Source organism: Typopeltis vanoorti, chromosome 2 (genome assembly GCF_054136105.1).
Source record: "Typopeltis vanoorti isolate ZY-2024b chromosome 2, IOZ_Tvanoo_1.0, whole genome shotgun sequence".
Lineage (NCBI taxonomy): Eukaryota > Metazoa > Arthropoda > Arachnida > Uropygi > Thelyphonidae > Typopeltis > Typopeltis vanoorti.
The window spans coordinates 160,407,748-160,431,014 of record NC_143550.1 but is presented as its reverse complement, the minus strand read 5'-3'; the positions used below and the strand labels follow the sequence as shown (position 1 = coordinate 160,431,014).

At 35.6% G+C, this 23,267-nt stretch overlaps 1 protein-coding gene across 4 annotated transcripts in view; it reads right to left on the bottom strand.

Annotated features, from left to right (window-relative positions):
* The window catches only part of LOC150109577 (uncharacterized), a 251,826-nt gene that overhangs the window by 38,703 nt on the left and 189,856 nt on the right, over nucleotides 1-23,267 (bottom strand). For all 4 annotated transcript variants that reach the window (XM_090413597.1, XM_090413607.1, XM_090413603.1 and 1 more), the window contains 2 exons: nucleotides 21,061-21,192; nucleotides 15,398-16,079 (listed from right to left, as the gene is read on the bottom strand). In XM_090413597.1, coding sequence (XP_090269723.1) covers nucleotides 15,398-16,079; nucleotides 21,061-21,192 — 814 coding nt within the window. The remainder of the gene's footprint in view (nucleotides 1-15,397; nucleotides 16,080-21,060; nucleotides 21,193-23,267) is intronic.

The window sequence follows — 23,267 nt, the reverse complement described above, 5'->3', positions numbered from 1 at the left end:
TCTTCTAGCACTGCCATACCTCTCTCTCATTCCATCTCTCCTACTGTTTCCATTCACTCCTCCTCTAGCACTCCCATACCTCTCTCTCATTCCATCTCTCCTACTGTTTCCATTCTCTCCTCTTCTAGTATTCCCATACCTCTCTCTCATTCCGTCTCTCCTACTGTTTCCCCATTCTCTCCTCTTCTAGCACTTCCATACTTCTCTCTCCTGTTTCCATTCTCTCCATTTCCATATCCAATTCCATTCTCTCCTCTTTTATCATTCACAAATTTCTCTCCTCTCCTATCATTCCCAAAACTCTCTCTCTCCCCTACTCCGATTTGCCTTGCATTTATCTCTTCCATTCTTCTAATCTCATCTTTCATACTTATCATACTTCTCCCAAGACATTCCACCTTCTCTATCTCCCTCTGCAGGTCAGTCACTCTAACTCGAAATTCACTTTCCCAAACAAAACCATCTAAACTTTCACAGTCACTCACGCCTTCTACACTATCAACTATTATTTTCTCATTCACATTTTTTTCTTCTTTCTCTCCTATCACACTACTCGTCTTCCTGTATTCATTTCCCATTCCTGGAACAACAAGATCGGTTATTGAGATATCTGCTGCATTTATTTCCTCCCACTGCCTGCACTTTAAACACACACGCACCCCATTCTCTCTCACAAGCCAGACATCCAATTCTCGAGACGCATACATGCTGCAAATACTGCATGCCACAAACTCCCTTATTATATTGCTTATAATATAGTGCCCAAATGGTGGAGGACTGGCGACACACCATTTGCGACTGCAGCTGAATCCGTCATCATTCATTACTGCCGAGGGACTACTAGCATGATCATTAATTATTCAAAATCAAAAATAAATAAATGATAAATAAGTAAACAATTACAAGCAAAACAAAACATTAAGTACACTAAATAAAATGAAATAAAACTAAATACAGTAATGAAAACTTAGCTTCGTCTTGTCTTCCACCGTTATGCATCCGCCCCGTCTTCTCGGTAAACAAAATGCACAATATCGCGACAGCACTGACTTCAAAATTTTAAAATTATTTTTATTTTTCAATGCAATCTCCCTTAAAACTAATACATTTATTCCAGCAATGCTCCAGTGTCATTATCTCGTCCCTGTAGTAGTTCTCAGTAAGATCTGCAAAATACCCCTCTACAGCTGCAATCACCTCTTGATTCAAAGAAAAATGCTGACCAGCGAGGAAGAGTTTTAGTTTTGGGAAGAAACAGAAGCCAGAGGGATCCAAATCTTGGGAATAGGGTGGATGTTCCAACAATTCATAGTGCAGATCCCTTAATTTTCTCATTGCCAAAACACCTTTGTGGGCAGGTGCATTATCGTGATGAAAGATGATTTTTTTCTTCTCCAAACTGGGTTTTTTCTCACAAATTTTTTCGTCTAGTCTGGTTAAAAGATCGGAATAATATTCCCCCGTTATTGTTTTACCCTTTAGAAGATAATTAATAAACAAAATGCCTTTAGCATCTGAAAACACCGATGCCATGACCTTTCCTGCTGATGGAACTGACTTTGTCTTATTTGGCACTGAACAACTGGCTTCTGTCCACTGTTTTGACTGCTATTTGGATTTGGTGTGTAATGGTGAATCCAAGTCTCATCCATAGTAATAAATCAATGCATAAAATCAATTTTATTCTTGTTAAAACTCTACAAGCACTGTTCAGAGATTTTCATGCAAGTGTGTTTTTGATCTACTGTGAGCAAGCGCAGCATTCATCTTGCACAAAGCTTTTTCATTTGCAATTCTTCATGCAAAATAGATCCTATACGTTCTTTTGAAATGCCTATAGTCTCAGCAATTTCATGCACTTTGACTCGCCGGTCATCCAATACCATATTGTGCACTTGATCAATGATTTCTGGTGTTGTTACACTTTCTGGAAGTCCTTCATGTGGATTATCTGCAAGGCTGGTATAGCCAGGTTTAAACTCGGCAGCCCATTTTTTAATTGTCTAAAATGAAGGAGAAGAGTGCCCATAAATTTTTATGAACTTCAAATTAATTTCTTTTGGCATTAAACCTTCTTTTACATAGAATTTTATAACTGCACGATACTCAATTTTATCCATTTCAAGGGATACAGACAACACTTTGGCATCCGACAGCTGTATAAAAAAAAAACTGCTCGATATAATTTGACCTGCAATTTCACATGGATGCTTACGACAGATGTACCAACTTAAAAAAAAAAAAAATCTTGCCGATAGTGTTCCCATTTATGGTCAAGGCTTTTCAGACCACCCATGTATGCATTTAAATCAGATTCTAAAAAAATCTAGAATCAAGTTTCTACATTTTTTAAGAAAGTAATTTATAAAAAGCTTTGAGGAACTTTTTGGATTATTATTTCTTTTGGATGAACAGCATTTAAACACTGCTTTAAAACGTCAAGTGTCTGCAGATTGGGAAAAACTAATAGGTTAAATATAACAAAGGCATAGCTTTGATCCAATTTACAAAAAAGCATGTAAATTTTATACGTGCAACAACGTAATGAATGTAAGTTGAAGACAATGAAATTATTAAATGAATATCACTTAAAGTTTTTTTTTTGCAAAATGTTTGGCCAAGTATTAAGGCTATCTTAGTGCAAAGACACCTGCGTTCCAATAAGTGGTACAAAGAGTTACCATTTCTTATGATAATAATGTCTCTGAAGTAAGCCAAACTATTAGATCAGTTAGCCTGTAAGTTTCTTTTCACCCCATTAACATGATTTCTGCTTTTTTAAGCACTACAAAGGATAAATTTCTGATTTTAGCCCAGTGTATCAAATGGATAATTTCAGACACATTTTGGCCAAACTGGTAGATGGACAACTGCCCATTGTGATGAACAACCTCAATTACATTAAATTTCACGAGCCAGAACAATTGGGACTTTCAGAACATGCCATCTCTACCAAACATTGAGTCCTCTCCTCCAGTAGTATATTAAGGTCTTTGCAAAAGCAGTTATTTTATAGAAGAGTTGTGAAACTTTGCTTCCCCATCCACATCTGAACAGAAATAATAGTCTGAAATTATCCCTATTGTGGAAAATAGTTCTTCTCCACACATTGCATAGTCAACAGATATCAAAACATGCAGAATAGGAGAGAAAAGAACAGTTAAAATTTCATGTCAAATATTCAAGTTAAGTGCAACTTGTTATGTTGCATTTATAAGGAGTTCTTGTAAGTGCAACATTACAAGAGTTAGGCAGTTAAGGCCAGATAAGCTGGTCCAAAAGGAATTAAATGGTTAAATTAATGAATTATTAAAAACTAGAAATAATGTTTGGTGTTTACCATAGCTGTTTCCTGAAATTGGGAAAGCTTAATGCAGTCATTCTTATTTAAATTCAGTCTGCAAAACATAGCTTTACAGCTCTCACACAATGTTAAGAATCAGCTGTTGTAGACAATTGGTTTTGTTCCAATGAACTCTGTGACAAACAGAAATTACATATTGAGCAAGACCAACTTGTAAGACACTTAGAAGATAATATATGTGTCATTTAAGTGGGTAAATGCTCTCACTCCTGTTTGACAAAAGTAAAATAGGTCACATGAGCTAGGCAAGTGAAGTCCAGCATAGGACAATACTATTTATTTATAAGCAATATTAATCTACATAATAAATACCTTAACTTGCTAAATCGGTAGTTTTTCCGTCTGTTCCTACAAAAACAGACGAATTAAATGTTCTAGCGAGAGGTCACAAATTTGCAATTTTACCTAAATGTTTCCCATATTTAGATTTCATACATAACATAGAGAGAAACATCAGCCATCTTTCCAGTATTGAAGCCAACACACTTCGTTTCGAGGTAGCAAAAATAATCTATGATGCCAAACCTTTGGACTTAAATATCACAACATCAGAATTGAAAGCTTTGACCTCCTTAAAACATAATAAAAACATAATCATTACCAGAGCTGACAAAGGAAATACCACTGTGGTTCATGATACCAATTCATATAACAGAAAATGAATTTACTACTCCGAGATCGTAATACTTATGCCAAACTGGATTATGATCCTACAAAACGTCAACTCAGGAAATTAAATAAGTTACTTGATGAAACCTTCTCCTTAGATGAAGAAACAATTAAAAAACTCAAGACATACCATGCTAGCCCTCCTAGAATTTATGGCTTACCCAAGCTTCATGTTCCACTCAGACCTGTCGTAGATTCTATTAGAAGCCCGACCTACAAGTTATCAAGATTATCTAACCTTCTCTGTCCTCATATAGGCCACTCAGCCTTTTCAATCAAAAATTCCACAGAGTTTCATGCAAAAATAAGATATTCAACTGTTAAAAACTGATTTGTTAATTAGCTTCGACATTGTCTCCCTCTTCACTAACATTCCCCATAAAGAAACAGAATTATTAACTCAAAGATTTCCATCTGATATAGTTGAATTATTCAAATTTGTTATCACACCCAGTTACTTCACTTGGAAAGGTAAAATTTACAAGCAAGAAGAAGGAACAGCAATAGGGTCTCCTTTATCACCAAACTTAGCAAATCTGTTTCTAGAATACCTGGAAGAAAAAATTTTCACTTTGGAACCCAAACCAAAAATTTGGCTACGATGTGTCGACGACGTCTTTGCAGTCTGGGATCATCCCGAACATGAATTACACCTTCTAGATAAAATAAACCTTCTTCACCCTTGCATCAACTTTATGCTAGAAAAATAATCACCACAGGGTATCTCCTTTCTGGATTTACACATTCAAAGAAAAGAAAACGGTTCCATCGCCACGTCTGTCTATCGCAACCTACATTTTCAGGTCGCTACATTCACAATTCTTCCGCTCATCATCCATCTCAGAAATTTGGCATCATTAAATCACTAGTTCCCAGAGTGCACAAATTCCGTTCCTCTGAAGAATCTCTAAACCAAGAACTAGAAATAATCAAAAATACAGTCATACTAAATGGATATAATCTTAAAACAACTCAAAAAATCATCAGTCACTTCCCCACACATCAACCTAGACAAGAAGAAGCCCATAGGATTCCCATACCTTATGTCAAAGGCATCTCCGAACGTCTTTTAAAAATTATGAAGAAATACAATTTTGCCACTACTTACAAACCCATCAACCAGATCTATAACTTGTTACCTTCTCCTAAGGACAAACTTTCACCTCTGATGTTACCTGGCATGTACGAGATTCCATGTTCCTGCAAGTTGTCTTACTTTGAACAAACAGGTAGATCTGTTCAGAAACGCATCTCGGAACATCAAGACCACATTCGTCTTTTCAAACTGCAGAAATCTGGTCTCTCTCAACACAGAGTTGAAAACCCAAATCATAGGATCCATTGGGAAAAGTCGAAACTTTTACATAAACGTGAACATTTTATATAAAGAAAGTGCTGAAGCCCTACTACACAGATCAAATTTAAACCAAAATGATGTTCTTACTATTCCTAAAATATGGGAAATTGTCATACAAAATTGTGTAAAATAATCTCTTTATATATGTTACTAGGGGACTCTGCCCCCTTAGTGCTTTCTTAGAACACTCCACTGATGTGTTGAAGATGTGAGAAATATGTAGTTTCTGAAGGACATCAAAAAATGCAGAAGAGTATGGACAGGATTCGGCAGCGCAAGTACCAATTTGAGACAGAGAATATCCAGCGCACGGTATGAATTCTGCCAATGAATTTATTTCAAGAATTCTTGCTTGCAGTCCTGTGTACTTGCCTGACATGTTACTAGCATTATCATATGCCTGCCCTCTGCAATTTGCTACATCAATTCCAAGCTCGCTTAGTGAAGTCAATACCGCCTGTTGTAACTCTTAAGATTTGTGACTTGCGTTAGGAAGGAAATGCAAGAAAAGCTCCACACAAGTTCCGTGTTTTTTCGCATATCGTACAATGGACAGCTGATCAACATGAGACAAGTCTAGTGTTGAGTCAACATTTATGGAATAGTACTATGCTATTTTAAGTTCTTCCACAATAAATTTCATTACTTTCTTGCCCGTTATTTTAATAAATTCCTCATGCATGGCAAAGGAAAGATAGGAACGAAACTTTTTTTTCCCCGATTTTGGCAATGTGCTCAGCAAGAAAGGGATCAAATTCACTAATCCCTAGTGCCTTTGTGTCAAGTTACCGACAACAATACAGTAGCTTTCCGTGCACGTGTCTCGGTCTGTATAGTTATGCAGAATCTGATTACATGCCAATATGCTTGCAGACTAAACTTACAATGAGGAAAAGGAAAATATTTCTCTGCTTGTGAGTAGATGCGGCATATAAGGAACATGTTATGACTAAAAAATGAGAGCCTGGAAATTTCTGTCGCCCCTCAAAATTTGCCGCTCTAGGCCCAGGCCAATACCTAAATACACCACTGCCTAGGAGTACCCTTTTTATAATGGCATTGGCTTTCTACTGAATTTTTAGGGCATTACTGATGTTTTAAAGACAGATACATGAAAAATATATGGGAAGAATAATTTTGGACATACCTTTTGTAGGATGTTCCTAGTTGTCTTCTTACTCAGTGGCATCCGGTGTATAGCGATATACATTTGTATTACTGTTAAAGTATGACTGAAAGGAAAGGGGGGGGGGTGGAAATAGAGAAAGATTGGCAGAATTGCAGGTGAGGCAAGAGGTATGTGAATTTTAAAACCCAGGTTTTTAAGGATGGGCTGAGAATTCTTTGGAAATAAGGTGAAAGGAAAAGTATCTATATGGAACAAGATTATGGATGGGAGTAATGGGATGTGAGCCATTTCGACAGTGCATCGTCTTCGGAGCTCATGGGAAAAGTGGAGGCTATGTCATATCAGCTTGGTGTTTTTGTCTTTGGTGTATCTGTGTTGTTTTCTATTGGCCAGAGTAGTGACCTAATGTCATGACCTTACTCCCATCCCTAATCTTGTTTCATCGTATTCTATCCTTCTCCTTTCCCCCAAAATTTCTCTTTTACATTCTTTCAAAGAATTCTCAGCCCACCTTTAAAAACCAGGGTTTTAAAATCTGTCTTTAAAACATCAGTAATGCCCTAAAAATTGAGTAGAAAGCCAATGACATTATAAAAAGGGGTACTCCTAAACAAAAATAGCCATAAAAATTAATAAGTACTAGACAAATTCTCCTGTCCTACCTGAACGAAGGTCAAGTTTAACATGAGTTGATCTGTCTCTTCCCCACACAAACATGTTAAGTAAATCATTTTACTAAATTATATCCGACTTTTGCAGATGTGTTCATCTACGAAGTATTTAAAAATAAGTCTTGAACTGCAAAATAAAAAAAAAATCAAGGATTTCATTTCCCTTTTCACAGTTAAGAAATTAAAAATAAACAAGAAAATGACTGCAGAGTTAACTACAGAGACTGTGTCAGACTGTTTTTTGCTCATGATGGCATCAGCATCCAACAGCAAGAAATGATTGACATTAATGACTAGCCAAGTTGCTGGATTGTTGATAAAAAATAAATAAGACTTTAAAATATTGATGTGCAGTAAATGATCACAATAATTTCCGATACATGCTGATGGCTATTTCTTTTTGCAATTAAAAAAAATAAAGCATATATTACAGCACAGTTTTATTTTTATTTTGTCTTGCTATCAACAATAAACTATAATTATACAATAAAAGAACAAGAAATATAAAAATATATTGTATATGTTTAAACTATCTTATATATCGCTATTTAAAATTAGAGCTACCCTGTATGTCGTAAGGAACTACACATTTCTTGCTTTCAGTTGTGCTAGCTCTAAGACAGCTATGAACACAAATTAATCTAGTTAAGTATTCTCCTGAGTATGGAGGATTATCAAATGGAGTTAAATAATTGTATGCACTTCTTAGTTATGTTACCAAAACTTCACATCTATAAATTGGTGGACATAAAAACGTCACCAGTAGGAAGGTTAAAGGATAATTATAACAGAGACAAACTACATTTTTGCAATTGCTTTGCAAAAGGAATATAAAATAGATTGTTTATAAATGTTTCTAATATAACATGCAAAGAAGGATACTTTTTAAAAAACTGATGTTGAAGCCTTGGAAATTAAATGTTCTATATGGATGGGTAAGAGTCTGTTTAGTTAAGCTTCCATATGATGAGAAGCATAACTCACTGCAGAGAGATATCTACATTTACACTTCTTTTTTTTTTTATGTGATTTTCACTCACAAAACTTTGGTACCATGAGTGAGCAAAGGATTTTTTTTCCCTTCTATAAATTTTATATCTTTTTTATTTTTGTTTACTTCAGTGATTTTCACCTTTTCACCTGCAGGTGCAGATAAAATCTGTTGACTTTTTTTATTTTATTTTTTTTTTTAGAGTCAGTAAGTGAAATTATACCCTCAACACTAGAGATGGAGGGAGGGCAAAATACTTGAAAATGTACCAGTAAATAGTAAAATTTAGGGAAAATGGATGTATCACATCTGTTGAAAGATATGATCAATAGACATACAAAACAAAAAATCTGTCCTGGTCAAAAGATAAAATTAAACTTACAAAATTAATACATTTATTTATCAGAAGATATACATATATTCAATGCGATATTTGATGCTGCAAATTATCAGAAAGTTTATTTAATAGTTACTTCAAGGTTCGTGACACAATCTTAAAATATGCAAATGTTTATTTGAAGGTCTTGTTCTACACTTTGATTCGACTGTTTGCATTTTTGAAAATGTTGATTCACAAATATATGCGATACCAAAAATGGAGAAACATGGTCACTGCAAATCTCATTAGGTTCACAAACGTATCAGGTAGTGCTGAATATACTGAACTGAGAATTTCATAGAGCCTGATATATCATAGGCACCTATAATTTACCGAACTATCTCATTTGCATGCAGAATAATACTTGCTTCAGGTTGGACTCTTAAAATATTGAACTCTGATTACCAAGTCTATAATCACCTTATCACCAGATACACTGCAGAATCAACTGATAAAAGTAACAAAAACAACAAAAAAACTAACAAATCACTCACACCTAAACACAAGACACTTGGGAAGAACCCACACACTTTGCAAGACTTATCTGACATATGTCTCAATGGGTACTAGCTGAAAGCAGTAGGAATAGGGTACTGTTAATTTGGATGAATTTATACTTATGCTCAGCTTCATTCAGCAGGCCTCGACATATCTTAAAATTAGTTGTTTCTCACAGTTCTTTGACTCCTCCAATCTCCACAGCTAGGTGAAAACTGACACCATATATTTCCTTTAAATGATGTCAGTGACCAACAGTCTAAGTCTGCAGATGGGAGGAATTTGAAAGAAATTTAGTGATAATTTATTTGCATAGTTACTAAAGGTCGACACTGTCAAATGTATATAAAAATTTGAAAGAGGTAGACTTTCTGAGAAAACAAGGGCTACGTCGAATTGCTCTGGGGAACCACAGCAACCTGTGGATTGGAAACCCCTGGTTTACATAATCCAGAAAGCCACTTCAAGCCTCCAATAAGCCAGAATGGCAATCTCACACCAACTGATGAAATTCATCTTTCACCTAAAGATATCCTGAGAGCTTTCACTTCAGCAAATTAATTATACTTCCTCAGCCTGTTACAGTCAGCAAAATTGTAATACAGTAAACTCTCAATTTAACGGACCCTGATTCAACAGACTTCAGATCTAACGGACATAATTTGACAAATAAATACAGATAATGAAATAATTAATAAAAATAAAGAAATAATTATGAAAAAGAAAATCAGGACGTCCTCTTAAACCATGACTTCTAAGGCATGGAACAGGCCATACCAGGCCTAAATCCTTGATATGCATGATGATGAAATAAATAATATGATGATTATCGGAAGCAATCAACAGTATTTATAAATTGCATCTGCGGATACATTCGCGTATATTCGTGATATTTTGTGCGTACTCATAATAGTTCGCACGTGTGCATGTGCTTTGGTTCAGTAGCGTTGCTAGAGCAAAACATGTGCTGTTTAGGCTGTTGCTGGAGTAATTTTTAGTTAAATCGTTATTAATCGTTATTAATATCAGTTAATATGTCTGGGGTTAAAAGAAAATGAGTAAGTTTGACAATAGCACAGAAACTTGAATTAATAAGAAAGTTGGAAAGTGGTGCATCTGTTGCTGATGTTTGTGAACTTTATGGGCAACAGTTTTGGACATATGCAAAAATGAAGACAAACTTACTCAGTTTTATCGCAAAAATATAGCATTAAGAGCTTCAAAAGTGGTTTCACTGTGGCAGATAAAAAACATGTGTGAAGTTGGCCAAGCATAAGAATATATTAATACTGTACCACTGAAAATGTTTTATTTCAATACTGTTCCTAAAGTTTGCGATTTAATGGACTTTTGATTTTACGGACAACCCTTAGCCCCTAATAATCCGTTAAATCGAGAGTATCAGTATTTGTTAAATTTACTGTATCAGTATTTGTTAAATAACAGCTCTAACTATAGATCAGGAACATTCCAAAAAGTTTTCTAAATATGTATTTATACTGTATTTTCTTTTCTTTTTCTTTTTTTTTTTTGGCAATTATAAGTAATTATACCTGTTCTTATACCAAAGTTCAAGGTTTTTTTGCAAACAAAATAATATATGAATCAAATGAAAGATTCAAGTGTTCATCATCAAGTAAGATTCTTCTAAACAGCAATTACAAGGTGTTATATATTCAGGCAAAAATGATCAGGAAAGGAATTAGAAGCTATATTCAGCACTAAACACTTCTATAATCTCCTATGACAATTACACAAAGAGTGATGTAAGCAAACATCAAAATGGGAAACTGGATGACGAGACTTACTGTGCCTAAAATTCCACAGAGGTTCCAGTAAGGAAGAAGTGGAGAAATTTGAGTCATTAGAAAAGGAAGTTGACATAACAAACCTAGATCTTGTTAGATATCTAAAGAGAAGAATAGATGTCCTAAACACACAAGTGAAATGTTTTGGGGAAAATTTGGAGAAAAGAGCAGAACTAATACATGAAAGAGATCTGTATTTCAGTTTTGTAGAGCTGGAAACGGCATATGACAAGGTACTATGAGACAAGCTGTTCAAAACACTACAGTTATGTGATGTAAATGGAACATTATATCGAGCAATATACTGTCTACTTGAACTGTGAGTCAGCAGTTAGAACTGAAGGGAGTAGTAAGAATTTTGATGTAAATCAGGTGCAAGACTCTAGGGTATACACTATTTCCACTACGATTCATCATTTATATGGATCAACATTATGAAAAAAATTGGCATTGGGCCTGATATCAAAATTGAAGATATTAATCATAGCTCTTTACTTCATGCAGATGATGTTATATGCTAAATAAAGGCAGTATAAATCCAGGAATCCATAACTTAATTAAATAAGTGCTGAACCAAATTTGGCATTAAATCAGAAATTTAAAAAAGGCTATAAAAACATGTAGGAACATTGAAAACATTATCTAAGAAAACTGACACGAACTGGGTTTTATACTGGCCAAAGGTTTTTAAATGATACTAAGTAAGAAATACCAACAAGTTTCGCCAACTTAGCTGTTTGGCTTCTTCAGGGTGAATAAAAGAGATACAAACAACTTAAAACTGTTCATTAAGGCAGAAATGAACCGAATACAATTGCATTTTTTTTTACAAATACAGAAGAACACATGGAGTGTGTATGATGTCAACTGTTGTTATGCAGGAATGTTCTGTAATTAGCAGCAAAATTTAACTGTGGCGTGTTTAATGATCTTATGAGGGTCTTCCAAATATCAGCTAGAATTAATCCTTGGTTTCTATTGTGGTTGTGTTTAGAACAGATGACTTATGGCTTCTTTTATGTATCAGGAGCGTAAATCTTCCTCTAAATAGGGCATGGAGCTTTTGTCCCCTCGATGGTATGGTTTGTCCTTGAGAAATTAAGGGTTAACCCAGAATTGTCTTCTCTGTCATTGTTTACATCTCCTATGTGTTCTTTTTATTCTCCTACATACTTATTATCAAAACACCTCGCAAGTCTCCTTAAAGCACACATTTGTAATTCGGATACCTACATAAAAAATTCACAACATTTCGTTGATAAAAGAAGTAATCAGCATTTTGAGAAACCTCTTCAGGGAAGAGGTTTCTCAAAACGCTTTTTAAAAATTTTAAAAAACAGAAGGTTCTACCAAAGTAGAAGTAGTGGAATTTTTTGATGCCTTAGAAAAAGCAACTGACACAATGAAAAAGGAAAAGTTGGTCCTTATTGGGGATCTGAATAGCAAAGTAGGAAATGATTGTCAGACATACAAAAATATTTTGGGAAAATTTGGAGAAAAGAGCAAAGCTAATAATAATGGCAAATACCTGTTGGATTTCTGCTCAGGACATGGACTGGTTATTACTAACACCATGATCCAACATAAAAATGTGCACAAATTCACATGGAGAGAAGAGGCAAGGAATAAGAAAAGTCTCATTGACTATGTTATTGTTGATAGTGATGTTTTCTCCCTGGTGCAGGACACCAGTGTACAGAGGATTTGAAATTGGAAGTGATCACTATTTAGTCTTGAGCAGGATAAAATTGAATGTCATATTGAAAAGAATAACATGTAAGAAAGTTGTAAAGTGAATAAAAGTTAAGCAGCTCTCAGATGTGAATTGTAGACTAACATACACAAAGATTATTGAAGAAAAAATGAAAGAGTTTGAGAACAGGAATCAAACTTTGGAGATTCAATGGCAAGCCTTGAAGAAAACCCTGATGGATTCAGCCAGAGAGTCATGTGGTGAGGTTGTCTGCAAGGATGGAAAAATCAGGACTCCATGGTGGACACAGGAAGTTAAAGAGGCAGTGAAGGAAAAGAAGAAATCATATCAAAAGTTCCTGGCTAATAAGTCAGCTTTTGCTCTTAGAGAATACAGAGACAAATGTAAGAAAGCGAAACATTGTGTAAAACTAGCTAAACAAAAGTCATGGCAGGACGTTGGCAAGAACATAGAAAATAAATATCAAGAAGGTGGTAAGATATTCTGGAGGTTGTTGAAGAAGCTTAGAAATGGAGGAAAGAGGGCTGTAAAAGGAGTTAGAGATGATAAAGGTGACATGAAAACAGGAGACGTGAAAGCAGTGATAGCACAGTGGTAAAAAACACTCAACAGGCATACAGTCAGGAATACATATCCATACTTGAAGTAGAAAAAGCCATCAAAAGCTTGAAATGTGAAAAGGCAGCAGGAGTAGATGATATTCGACCAGAAATGCTGACGTATGGTGGTATAAAAGTCTTACAGTGGTTGCACTGCATAATTCAGAAAGCCTGGACAGAAGGACGAATTCCCGATGATTGGAGTAGAGCTCTAATAGTGCCCATATATAAAAAGGGAAATAAAACTGAATGTGAGAATTACAGAGGTATTTCCCTACTGAGTGTTCCTGGCAAGATCTATGCAATTATACTCGAGAAACGGCTGAGAAGAATTGTGGAAGAAAAGCTTGGTGAAGAACAAGCTGGATTCAGGCCAAATAGAGGCTGTCAGGATCAGATCTTCACTTTACGACAAATAGTCGAGAAAGCATGGGAACATAACAAAGATCTGTATTTCAGTTTTGTCGATCTGGAAAAGGCATATGATAAAATACCAAGAGAGAAACTATTCAATACGCTACAGTTATATGGTGTCAATGGGGCATTATATCAAGCAATACTTAGTCTTTATTTCAGTTGTAAGTCAGCAGTTAGAATTGAAGGAAGTACAGGAAGATGGTTTAATGTTAAATCTGGTGTGAGACAAGGATGTACATTATCCCCTCTGTTATTCATTATCTATATGGATCACATTATGAAGGAAAGTGGTATTAAACATGATATCAAAATTGTAGATGTTAATGTCAGCTCTTTGCTTTATGTGGACGATGTTATACTTCTGAATAAATCCGCTACAAGTCTGCAAGATTCCCTGACTAAATTGAATAACTGTCGTAATAGATATGGTATGAAGGTCAGCATTAAAAAGACAAAGAGAATGAAAATAGGAAGAATTGTTGAAAATGTCAACTGTGTTGTGGACGGGGAACCTGTGGAACAAGTAAAACATTTCAGCTACTTAGGCACGATTTGTAGTGAAGATGGTAAATTAAATATGGAAATAGACAACAGAATCAACAAAGCTGGTATGGTAGGAAGTCAAGTGAATAAATTCATATGGAATAAGAGAGAAATTAGTCGGAACACTAAATTAGCTGTATACAAGACAGTGTTCAAACCAGTTTTAACTTATGGATCTGAAAGCTGGATCAGAAGTAAAACACTTGACCAAAGACTAAACACCACAGATATGAGCATCCTGAGAAAGATTATAGGCATGAACAGATGGCATCAATGGCAATATCATATTAAAAACGAGGATATTAGGAAAGAACTTGACACTGTCAGCATACAGAAGTGCATTAGCAGAGCTAATCTCATGTGGTATGGTCACTTAAACAGAATGGGCGAGAAAGATTAGCAAAACAAGTGTTCTCTGCCAGGTTGGCAGGAAAACCACCCAGAGGAAGACCAAGATATAGGTGGATTGATATGGTACAATGTGCCTTAGATGATAGAAATATAAGATCTGATAATGATAATATTGGAGTCTTGACAAGTAATAGATTGATTTGGAGGAAAATTGTAGATAGGAAGTTAGTAATGATGTAAATTTTTCATGTAGTACTATCATATCCTGTACACCCCTTGAGGGTACATGTCAGGAATTTGATGATGATGATGATGATATATAATGGGTCAACTGAATATATGGAATAAAAGAGAAAGTAGTCAAAACATTAAACTAGCTGTATACAAGACAGTTTTCAAACTAATATTAACTTGTGGATGTGAGAGAACTGAGTAATAAGTAAAACAGGTGATCAAAGACTAAACTACAGATATGAGATTGCTGAGAAATATTAGAACAGTGAACAGATGAGATCAATGCAAAATTATATTAAAAATGAGGATATTAGGAAGAAAACTGATATTGATAGCATTCAGGAATGTGCGAACACAGGTAATCTCAGATGATACGGTCCTTTGAACAGAATGGCCTGCTCTTCTGTGCCACTTCAACAACTTTAGACTCACTATACCATCTACACATTCTTTTCCATTCACCTCTATCATTTCTCCTTCAGAGCAGTTTCTCTGTGATAGTTTTTTCCAAGAAATCTTTATCTATAGTCCTATTAAACCTCTGCTCATTCACAGATTCTGAATTTTCATTTGTGAAACTTTGCTAACAGGTCGACATTTAATACATAAAATGGAAGACAAATCTTATTGCTATTAAGTTTTTTTTTTTTTTTTTTTTTTTTTTACTGCTTACCTGAGAACTTGCATTTGTGTTACATCCATTAATAGTACTACTTCTTCTTCTGCCTGCACTTATTGGAAGAGGTGCAATCCTGGTAGGAGATTCATCACTGTCAGTCATTCCTCGTTTCCTTGTTTTACCACATAACTGTTTTGACTGTTGTTCTGAATGATTACTAATGGAATGTAAAGAAGTCCTTTCTAATTCTTCATTATGAGCTATTACTACTTTTTGCTTTTTATTCATATTAGGATCTGAATCTTCAGGAGATTTTGGAACTTTAGAAGACAGTATTACAGGAACTGCCATACAGTCTAATTGCTTCTCATGCACAACTTCACTTTTCATGTTTGAATTTTCATGATCAAATGGATTTCCGGTTTCTGACATCTCATGGGCTGGGTGCAAAAAAGGGTGTGGACTTATCACACAAGGACTCGTTAAGTCAGTTTCACTAAGCATATCTACACCTTCTGTCTGTGTTTCACTGTCCACAAAGTTCCTATGCTCTTTCATTGGGCTTCTTCTAGGAGAAGGGGAATTTGCATTAGAAGCAGTTAAATGATTATAATTGCCAGAGCCGCCATGGCTACCTGTACGGCGATGCCTTGCCCGTCTGATTCTAGCTTTAGCAGAACCATGGCTACCTGACTGGTCCATTGACAAGTGGCCAATTTTCTTGGGGCTTTCTGGGCTATAAATTAAAAAAAAAAAAGTAATAATAAAAATTAAACAGACAAACATACATGCTTCTTTTTACAAAGTATTATTAATACCTAAAAACCAAGCAATACACATACAGTCATACCTCAGTTAACGTTACCTCTAGTAACGAAGCCTTGATATAACAAAGTCTGCAATTTCAAGCTCCATTTTATGTAAAAATATTAAAATTTTAAGGTCAACGCACAGCAATCATCCAATTGGCAAACAACTTGTCATGTACTCCCAACCTGTGTGTGTCTGTTTTTAACACCCTGTTCCAGGATGTGTCTGTTTTTAACAGTTTCGCATAATCCGAGTAATTTAGTCATTGCTTACACTTTGTAGGGTGTGTCGTGTGGTGCATTGCAATAAATGATGTATGTTCTCTGATAGCATTATTGTAGATTTTGTAAATATTAACATTTAGTTAAAATGTTAGAATCAAGAAAAAAAAAACAATTGCTTTAGAAAAAACTAAATTACATATCGTACGTGTTGAAAGGGGTGAAAGAAAATCCGACATGGCACATTCTTTAGGATTAGCACAGTCAACTTTAACAACCATACTTAGTCAATCAGAAAAAATAAAACAGTCTGATCAGAATTGTACAGATGTTACAGCAGCAAAATTAATTCGCTTAAGGAGTCCAATTTTAGAAAAAATGAAGAAAATGTTAAGTTTTTGGATAGATGATGTGTCACAATGTCATATGCCTTTAACTCAAATGGCGATTCAAGAAAAAGCATTATTTCTGTTTAATCACATGAAATCTAAACAAACTGAAGAAATTGCAGAAAATTTTGCAGCTTCCCACAAAAGGTTTGAGAAATTGAAGTTGAAGAAATTGAGTTGGTTTGAGAAATTTAAAAAATGGGTCAGAATTCATAGTGTAAAATTATCAGAAGCTGCGAATAAGTTTCCAGAAAAACTAAAAGGAAATAATTGAACGTGAAAAATTTTCACCAAATTTGGTGGTGTTCAATGTTGACGAAAGCAGTTTGTTATGGAAATGGCTATCATCAAAAAGCTTCATTTCTATTGAAGAAAAATCAGCAGCTGGGCTCAAAGCAACCAAAGACCATTTAATTACTCTGACAAGAGGTATTTGGATCAAATACCTCTGACAATTTTAAATTAAAATTGTTATTAGTTTACCATTCAGAAAATCCGAGGGCGCTAAAAGGTAACATAAAAACGAATTTACCTGTAATATGGAAAGTTAATAGAAACGTGTGGATTACCAAGGAGTTATTTACTGATTGGTTTGTTAACCATTTTTGTCCAGAAGTGAAACGGCATTGCCAAAGACATAATTTTGAAGAAAAAGCTCTTTTGTTGATGGACAATGCTCTGGAACATCCTAATGATTTTAATAGTACATTAGACACATGCATTCCTGTCAAAGCTGTCTTTCTTCCAGCAAACACAACTTCCTTGATTCAACTGATAGATCAGAGAGTAATAGCAACATTTAAAACTTATCTGCATGGTACATTAAGCAATTTAACCCTCTCATGCATAAGGGCTTCATGTGAGGACACATAAAAATGATGTCCTCATCTGAGGACATCATTTTTAACATATATAGAGCACAAATTTAGCAAAATTAATGAATTCATGATAATACTGTAAGATTACTTGTGTAGAAAGGCTTAAGTGCTGTGAGGACATCATGTTGGAGGTTTAATGGATTTATTACAACACTCAAAAAGAATTAAAATAGAATTTAATACTTCCTATATTTCGTCCTAGTCACTAGGACATCTACGGGGATTACAAAGACAATTAATGTAACATGCACACAAAAACTTACAATACTAAGCCCAACCACGTGGGTGACAATAAAGTCATATCTAGGTGGAGCGCCCTCTAAGGGCAGTTGTAGGTGGCCTGGAATGTAAGGTGGGACCTCTGGTGATGACTGTTTCCCAAATCTTCGGAAGCTTAATGCAACCGTATTTGTTCAGATTTGGTTGGTTTTTGAGAGCTGCTGCTGCTTCTAAGAAAAGTCTCTCTTTCTTGAATTTGCTGTGGTGGAGCATGGTGGTTTTCTTCCATGATACTCTGTGGGTAGTGTCCAAAACATGGTCAGCCAAGCCTGAATGGCCATAGTTGTGTTTAACGATGTACGACTTGTGTTCCTCTAGGCGGATGGATGCTGATCTGCCTGTCTGTCCAAAGTACGCAAGCTTACAGGAACAGGGTACTTTGTAAACTCCAGGCAGAGAGAGAGGAGGGAGCTGATCTTTCGTAGAACGGATAAGGGTAGCCAGTTTGCGGTAGGGCTTATATGTTGTGTGTAGGTTATACTTTTTTAGTATCTTGGCTATTTTTTCCGAAGTGCCACGGATGTAGGGTATGGTGATGGCATTTTTAAATTCTTGTTGACGAGAGGGATGGGGAATGGGGGAGGAATTGATTATTTTTTTGATGCTGTGTTCGCTGTAGCCATTGGAGAGGAAAGTTCTGTGTATGTGGTTAAGCTCAGTAGTGAGGGCGGTTCCACTGGAACAAAGATTGTGGGCTCTCTTGGTAAGGGTTTTAATGATGCCATATTGTTGTGAGGGGTGGTGGTGGGAGAGTTTGTGAATGTATCTGCCTGTGTGTGTGGGTTTTCTGTATACAGTGAAGGCAAGTGTATCATTAGGCAGGCACGTGACTAAGGTGTCTAGGAAGGGTAAACAATTGTTCTTTTCCTTTTCCATAGTAAACTGGATTCTTGGATGTAGGCTATTGAGATGACCAAGGAAGGAATCTAATGTGTCTGGGCCATGAGGCCAAATAGAGAACACATCATCTACATATCTTAGCCAGATAGAAGGTTTGAGTGGGGCTGAGTCTATGGCTCGTTTTTCGAAATCTTCCATATAGAAATTGGCAGGGGGGGTGAGAGGGGGGAGGGGGACAAACCTTCTATCTGGCTAAGATATGTAGATGATGTGTTCTCTATTTGGCCTCATGGCCCAGACACATTAGATTCCTTCCTTGGTCATCTCAATAGCCTACATCCAAGAATCCAGTTTACTATGGAAAAGGAAAAGAACAATTGTTTACCCTTCCTAGACACCTTAGTCACGCGCCTGCCTAATGATACACTTGCCTTCACTGTATACAGAAAACCCACACACACAGGCAGATACATTCACAAACTCTCCCACCACCACCCCTCACAACAATATGGCATCATTAAAACCCTTACCAAGAGAGCCCACAATCTTTGTTCCAGTGGAACCGCCCTCACTACTGAGCTTAACCACATACACAGAACTTTCCTCTCCAATGGCTACAGCGAACACAGCATCAAAAAAATAATCAATTCCTCCCCCATTCCCCGTCCCTCTCGTCAACAAGAATTTAAAAATGCCATCACCATACCCTACATCCGTGGCACTTCGGAAAAAATAGCCAAGATACTAAAAAAGTATAACCTACACACAACATATAAGCCCTACCGCAAACTGGCTACCCTTATCCGTTCTACGAAAGATCAGCTCCCTCCTCTCTCTCTGCCTAGAGTTTACAAAGTACCCTGTTCCTGTAAGCTTGCGTACTTTGGACAGACAGGCAGATCAGCATCCATCCGCCTAGAGGAACACAAGTCGTACATCGTTAAACACAACTATGGCCATTCAGGCTTGGCTGACCATGTTTTGGACACTACCCACAGAGTATCATGGAAGAAAACCACCATGCTCTACCACAGCAAATTCAAGAAAGAGAGACTTTTCTTAGAAGCAGCAGCAGCTCTCAAAAACCAACCAAATCTGAACAAATATGGTTGCATTAAGCTTCCGAAGATTTGGGAAACAGTCATCACCAGAGGTCCCACCTTACATTCCAGGCCACCTACAACTGCCCTTAGAGGGCGCTCCACCTAGATATGACTTTATTGTCACCCACGTGGTTGGGTTTAGTATTGTAAGTTTTTGTGTGCATGTTACATTAATTGTCTTTGTAATCCCCGTAGATGTCCTAGTGACTAGGACGAAATATAGGAAGTATTAAATTCTATTTTAATTCTTTTTGAGTGTTGTAATAAATCCATTAAACCTCCAACATAACTGTAAGATTAAATGGTACTCTATCATCATTATAATTTTTTATAAATGAATATAAACATTCATGCATGAGAGGGTTAATTGAACTAGAAGATAAAGAGCAAATGTCAATTAAAACATTTTGGAAAAACTACACCATTAAAGACGCAATTGAAAACATTAATAGCACTTGGAAAGAAGTCACTCAGAAATGCTTAAATGGAGTTTGGCACAAATTATGACCAGAAGCTGTACTAGAAGAAGAAGAAAATAACATTCAAGAGATTAGAAATGAAGTTATCCAGATGGCTCAATCAATAGGTTTCGAAAATGTTGATAAAGAAGATGTAAGAAATTTATTAAATGCAGAAGATGATGGTTTTTCAGTGGAAGATTTAGAAAAACTTGTTAGCAATGAAGCCAAAGAAAATGAAGATGAAATTAAAGAAGTTCCTACCGAAAAAGTGTTAGCAACCAAAGATTTAAAAAGGTGCTTGAATGACATTGAAAACATTTAAAATTTTTTCAGTGAAAATGATCCTGATTTAGGAAGAAGTGTTATCATTAAGTGATCAGTGTTAAATGCAATAAATCCATATAGGCAATTATTAAATGAAAGAGGAAAAAAAAGAATAAACAATCGAACTTTAGATTTGTATTTTAAAATGTGATTTTATCTTTGTCAGGTATGTAATATTGACTTTTCATTTAATAAAGCTTTTCTCTTTTTAAACTAAAGTCTTTCATTTTCTTTACATATGAACATATCCCAATATGACCATAGTATTTTTACCTCTGAGAACGAAGTTTCGCTTAACAAAGTAATTTCATGGAATGCATCCTCTTCGTTAATCGAGGTATGACTGTATATCTAAAACATTTGTGTTAAGTAAATACAAAAAAAGTCAGTTATTATGAAAGTCCTCTTTTACCTTGTTTGCTCAGATTGGGATTTATAACACCGTTTTTTGTTGAACCTTTCATGTGCTTTCAAAAGAGGTCTAACAATACGTTTCTTTGGTGCTTTATAATTAGAAATATTTAATTGAAGGCTCTGTTCTCTTCTGAAAAATGGTAAAAGATATTTAGATAACAAGAGTACTAGAGATTCAACTTTAAAATTATTTGAACTAAATAACTTTAAATATTAAATTGTGGACCTGAACTTTATGCTTAACATACTTTCAAGACCAGTAAATAAATACAAACAATCCACAGGACATGTTAATAGTTAGAAAGTCATGCTTTTGGTATTCTTAAGTGACGAACATGTCTTCACATGTGTGTGCATGCATTCACACAGAATGATCATAATCAACGTACACAGTTTAAGTGTAATGCTGAAACAGCTATGGCTATAAAATGGCTAATAATAATGATAAAATGATACACTGTATAACAGTGTTCTCAGGCTAGCCTTTCTATTTTTCAAAAAAATTGGAGTTTCCAACTTCAGAGTTACATCCTCATTGGCATTTTACCTGGCAATATTAATTTCAATCTAGGTTTCTTAAAACAAGAGGTATACATTCTACTGACTAAAACAGAAAAGGTATCTCAATTTTAAAAAAAGTCTAGAATTATAATGAATACACTGACAATCATAATAATACAATATGTATTCATAAAACCAGTACTGTTATTATTAATACTTAACACCTCCAGGCAATCCAAAGACTCATCAAGGGAGGGCACCTACTCTACAACTAACCGAAACTACACCAACGCCATCTACTGCTGACCACCACTACTAGTATTTCCACAGACAACCACAAACACCCATGCCAGAATTCAAACCCACAGTCTTTTGGCTGGAGAGTGGATACAATAACCACTCAGCCAACAAAGCCAGCAAATTATTACTAAATTATACAAATTTATTAATAATTACAAATTATACAAAGCAAATTATTACTAAATGTGAAGCTGCATATCAAGAGTTATAGAGTATAACTTTATATGCTGAACTTTCAGAATTTAACATTATAAAAAAAGCAATACGACCATGCGATAGTATATTATGTCTGTTTGTTGATTGTATATGTTTTTTGGCCAGATTCATTTTTCCAGAGAAAAAATATGTTTGTAGAAAGGCCAGTTAACTTACTTTCAATCAAAAAGCCATGGAGATTTAACCCCAGATCTTTCAGTTAAAAGATTTAACTGTTCTGATTCTGGTTGGTGACAGTGAACATGCTGTACCAACCAATGTAGGAAGTGGTTAAATATTATTATTAGACTTCCATGGAGTTGAGGACTCATTGAGGGAGGCCACAATCACCCACACCAGCTGTCATACCTTCTCTTAAACTGACTCAAACTATATGCACTCACAACTTCAATAAGCAAAGTGTTCCACTCACTCACTGCTCTGTGAAAGAAAAAGTTAGCCCTAACCCCTTTCTCCAGTGCATATTAAACTTTCATGAATGTCTCCTTGTCCTCTCTCTATCATCCATCTAATGTAAAAAACTTCAACTGATATCCTATAACATCCTCTCAGAAGTTTTTAGACTTCAAATCATATCATCCCCTTTTCTCCTGTCTACGAGTGTCTGCAATACAAATAATCTCCAACTATCCTCATAATGTACATTCCATAATCCCATCTTAGGGACTTTTCCTTGCAGCACTTCCACAACTTTTTTTATCCCTTTGGAACCAAGAGACCAAATTGTGCACAGTAGTCCAGGAATGGTCATATCAAGGCCCTATAAAGAGGCAAAATAACTTCCAGATTTGGTTTAACACTGCAATAATCCTCTGAACTGTATTTGCAATTTCTCCGATGACCCTAGAACTTAAATTTACTATCTGCCGTAATTCCAAGATCTCTAGCCTCAATGGTTACTCCAAGCATAATCACACTAATATAATATGCTGTTGGATATCCCACCACAAACATTAAACTGAGAGCCATTATCATTTGCCCACACTTCCAGCCTATTCAAATTACCCTATAAATGTTGTATATCAGTGGCATATCTGATTGTTCTGACTATCTTTGCATCACCAGCAAACAACTGAAGATCTCCTGTCAGGTCCTTTCCAATATTAATATACAGATTAAACAAAACAGTCCAAGGACTAATCCCAGAGGCACACCTCCTGTCACATAAAATCTAACAGATTCTCTTCC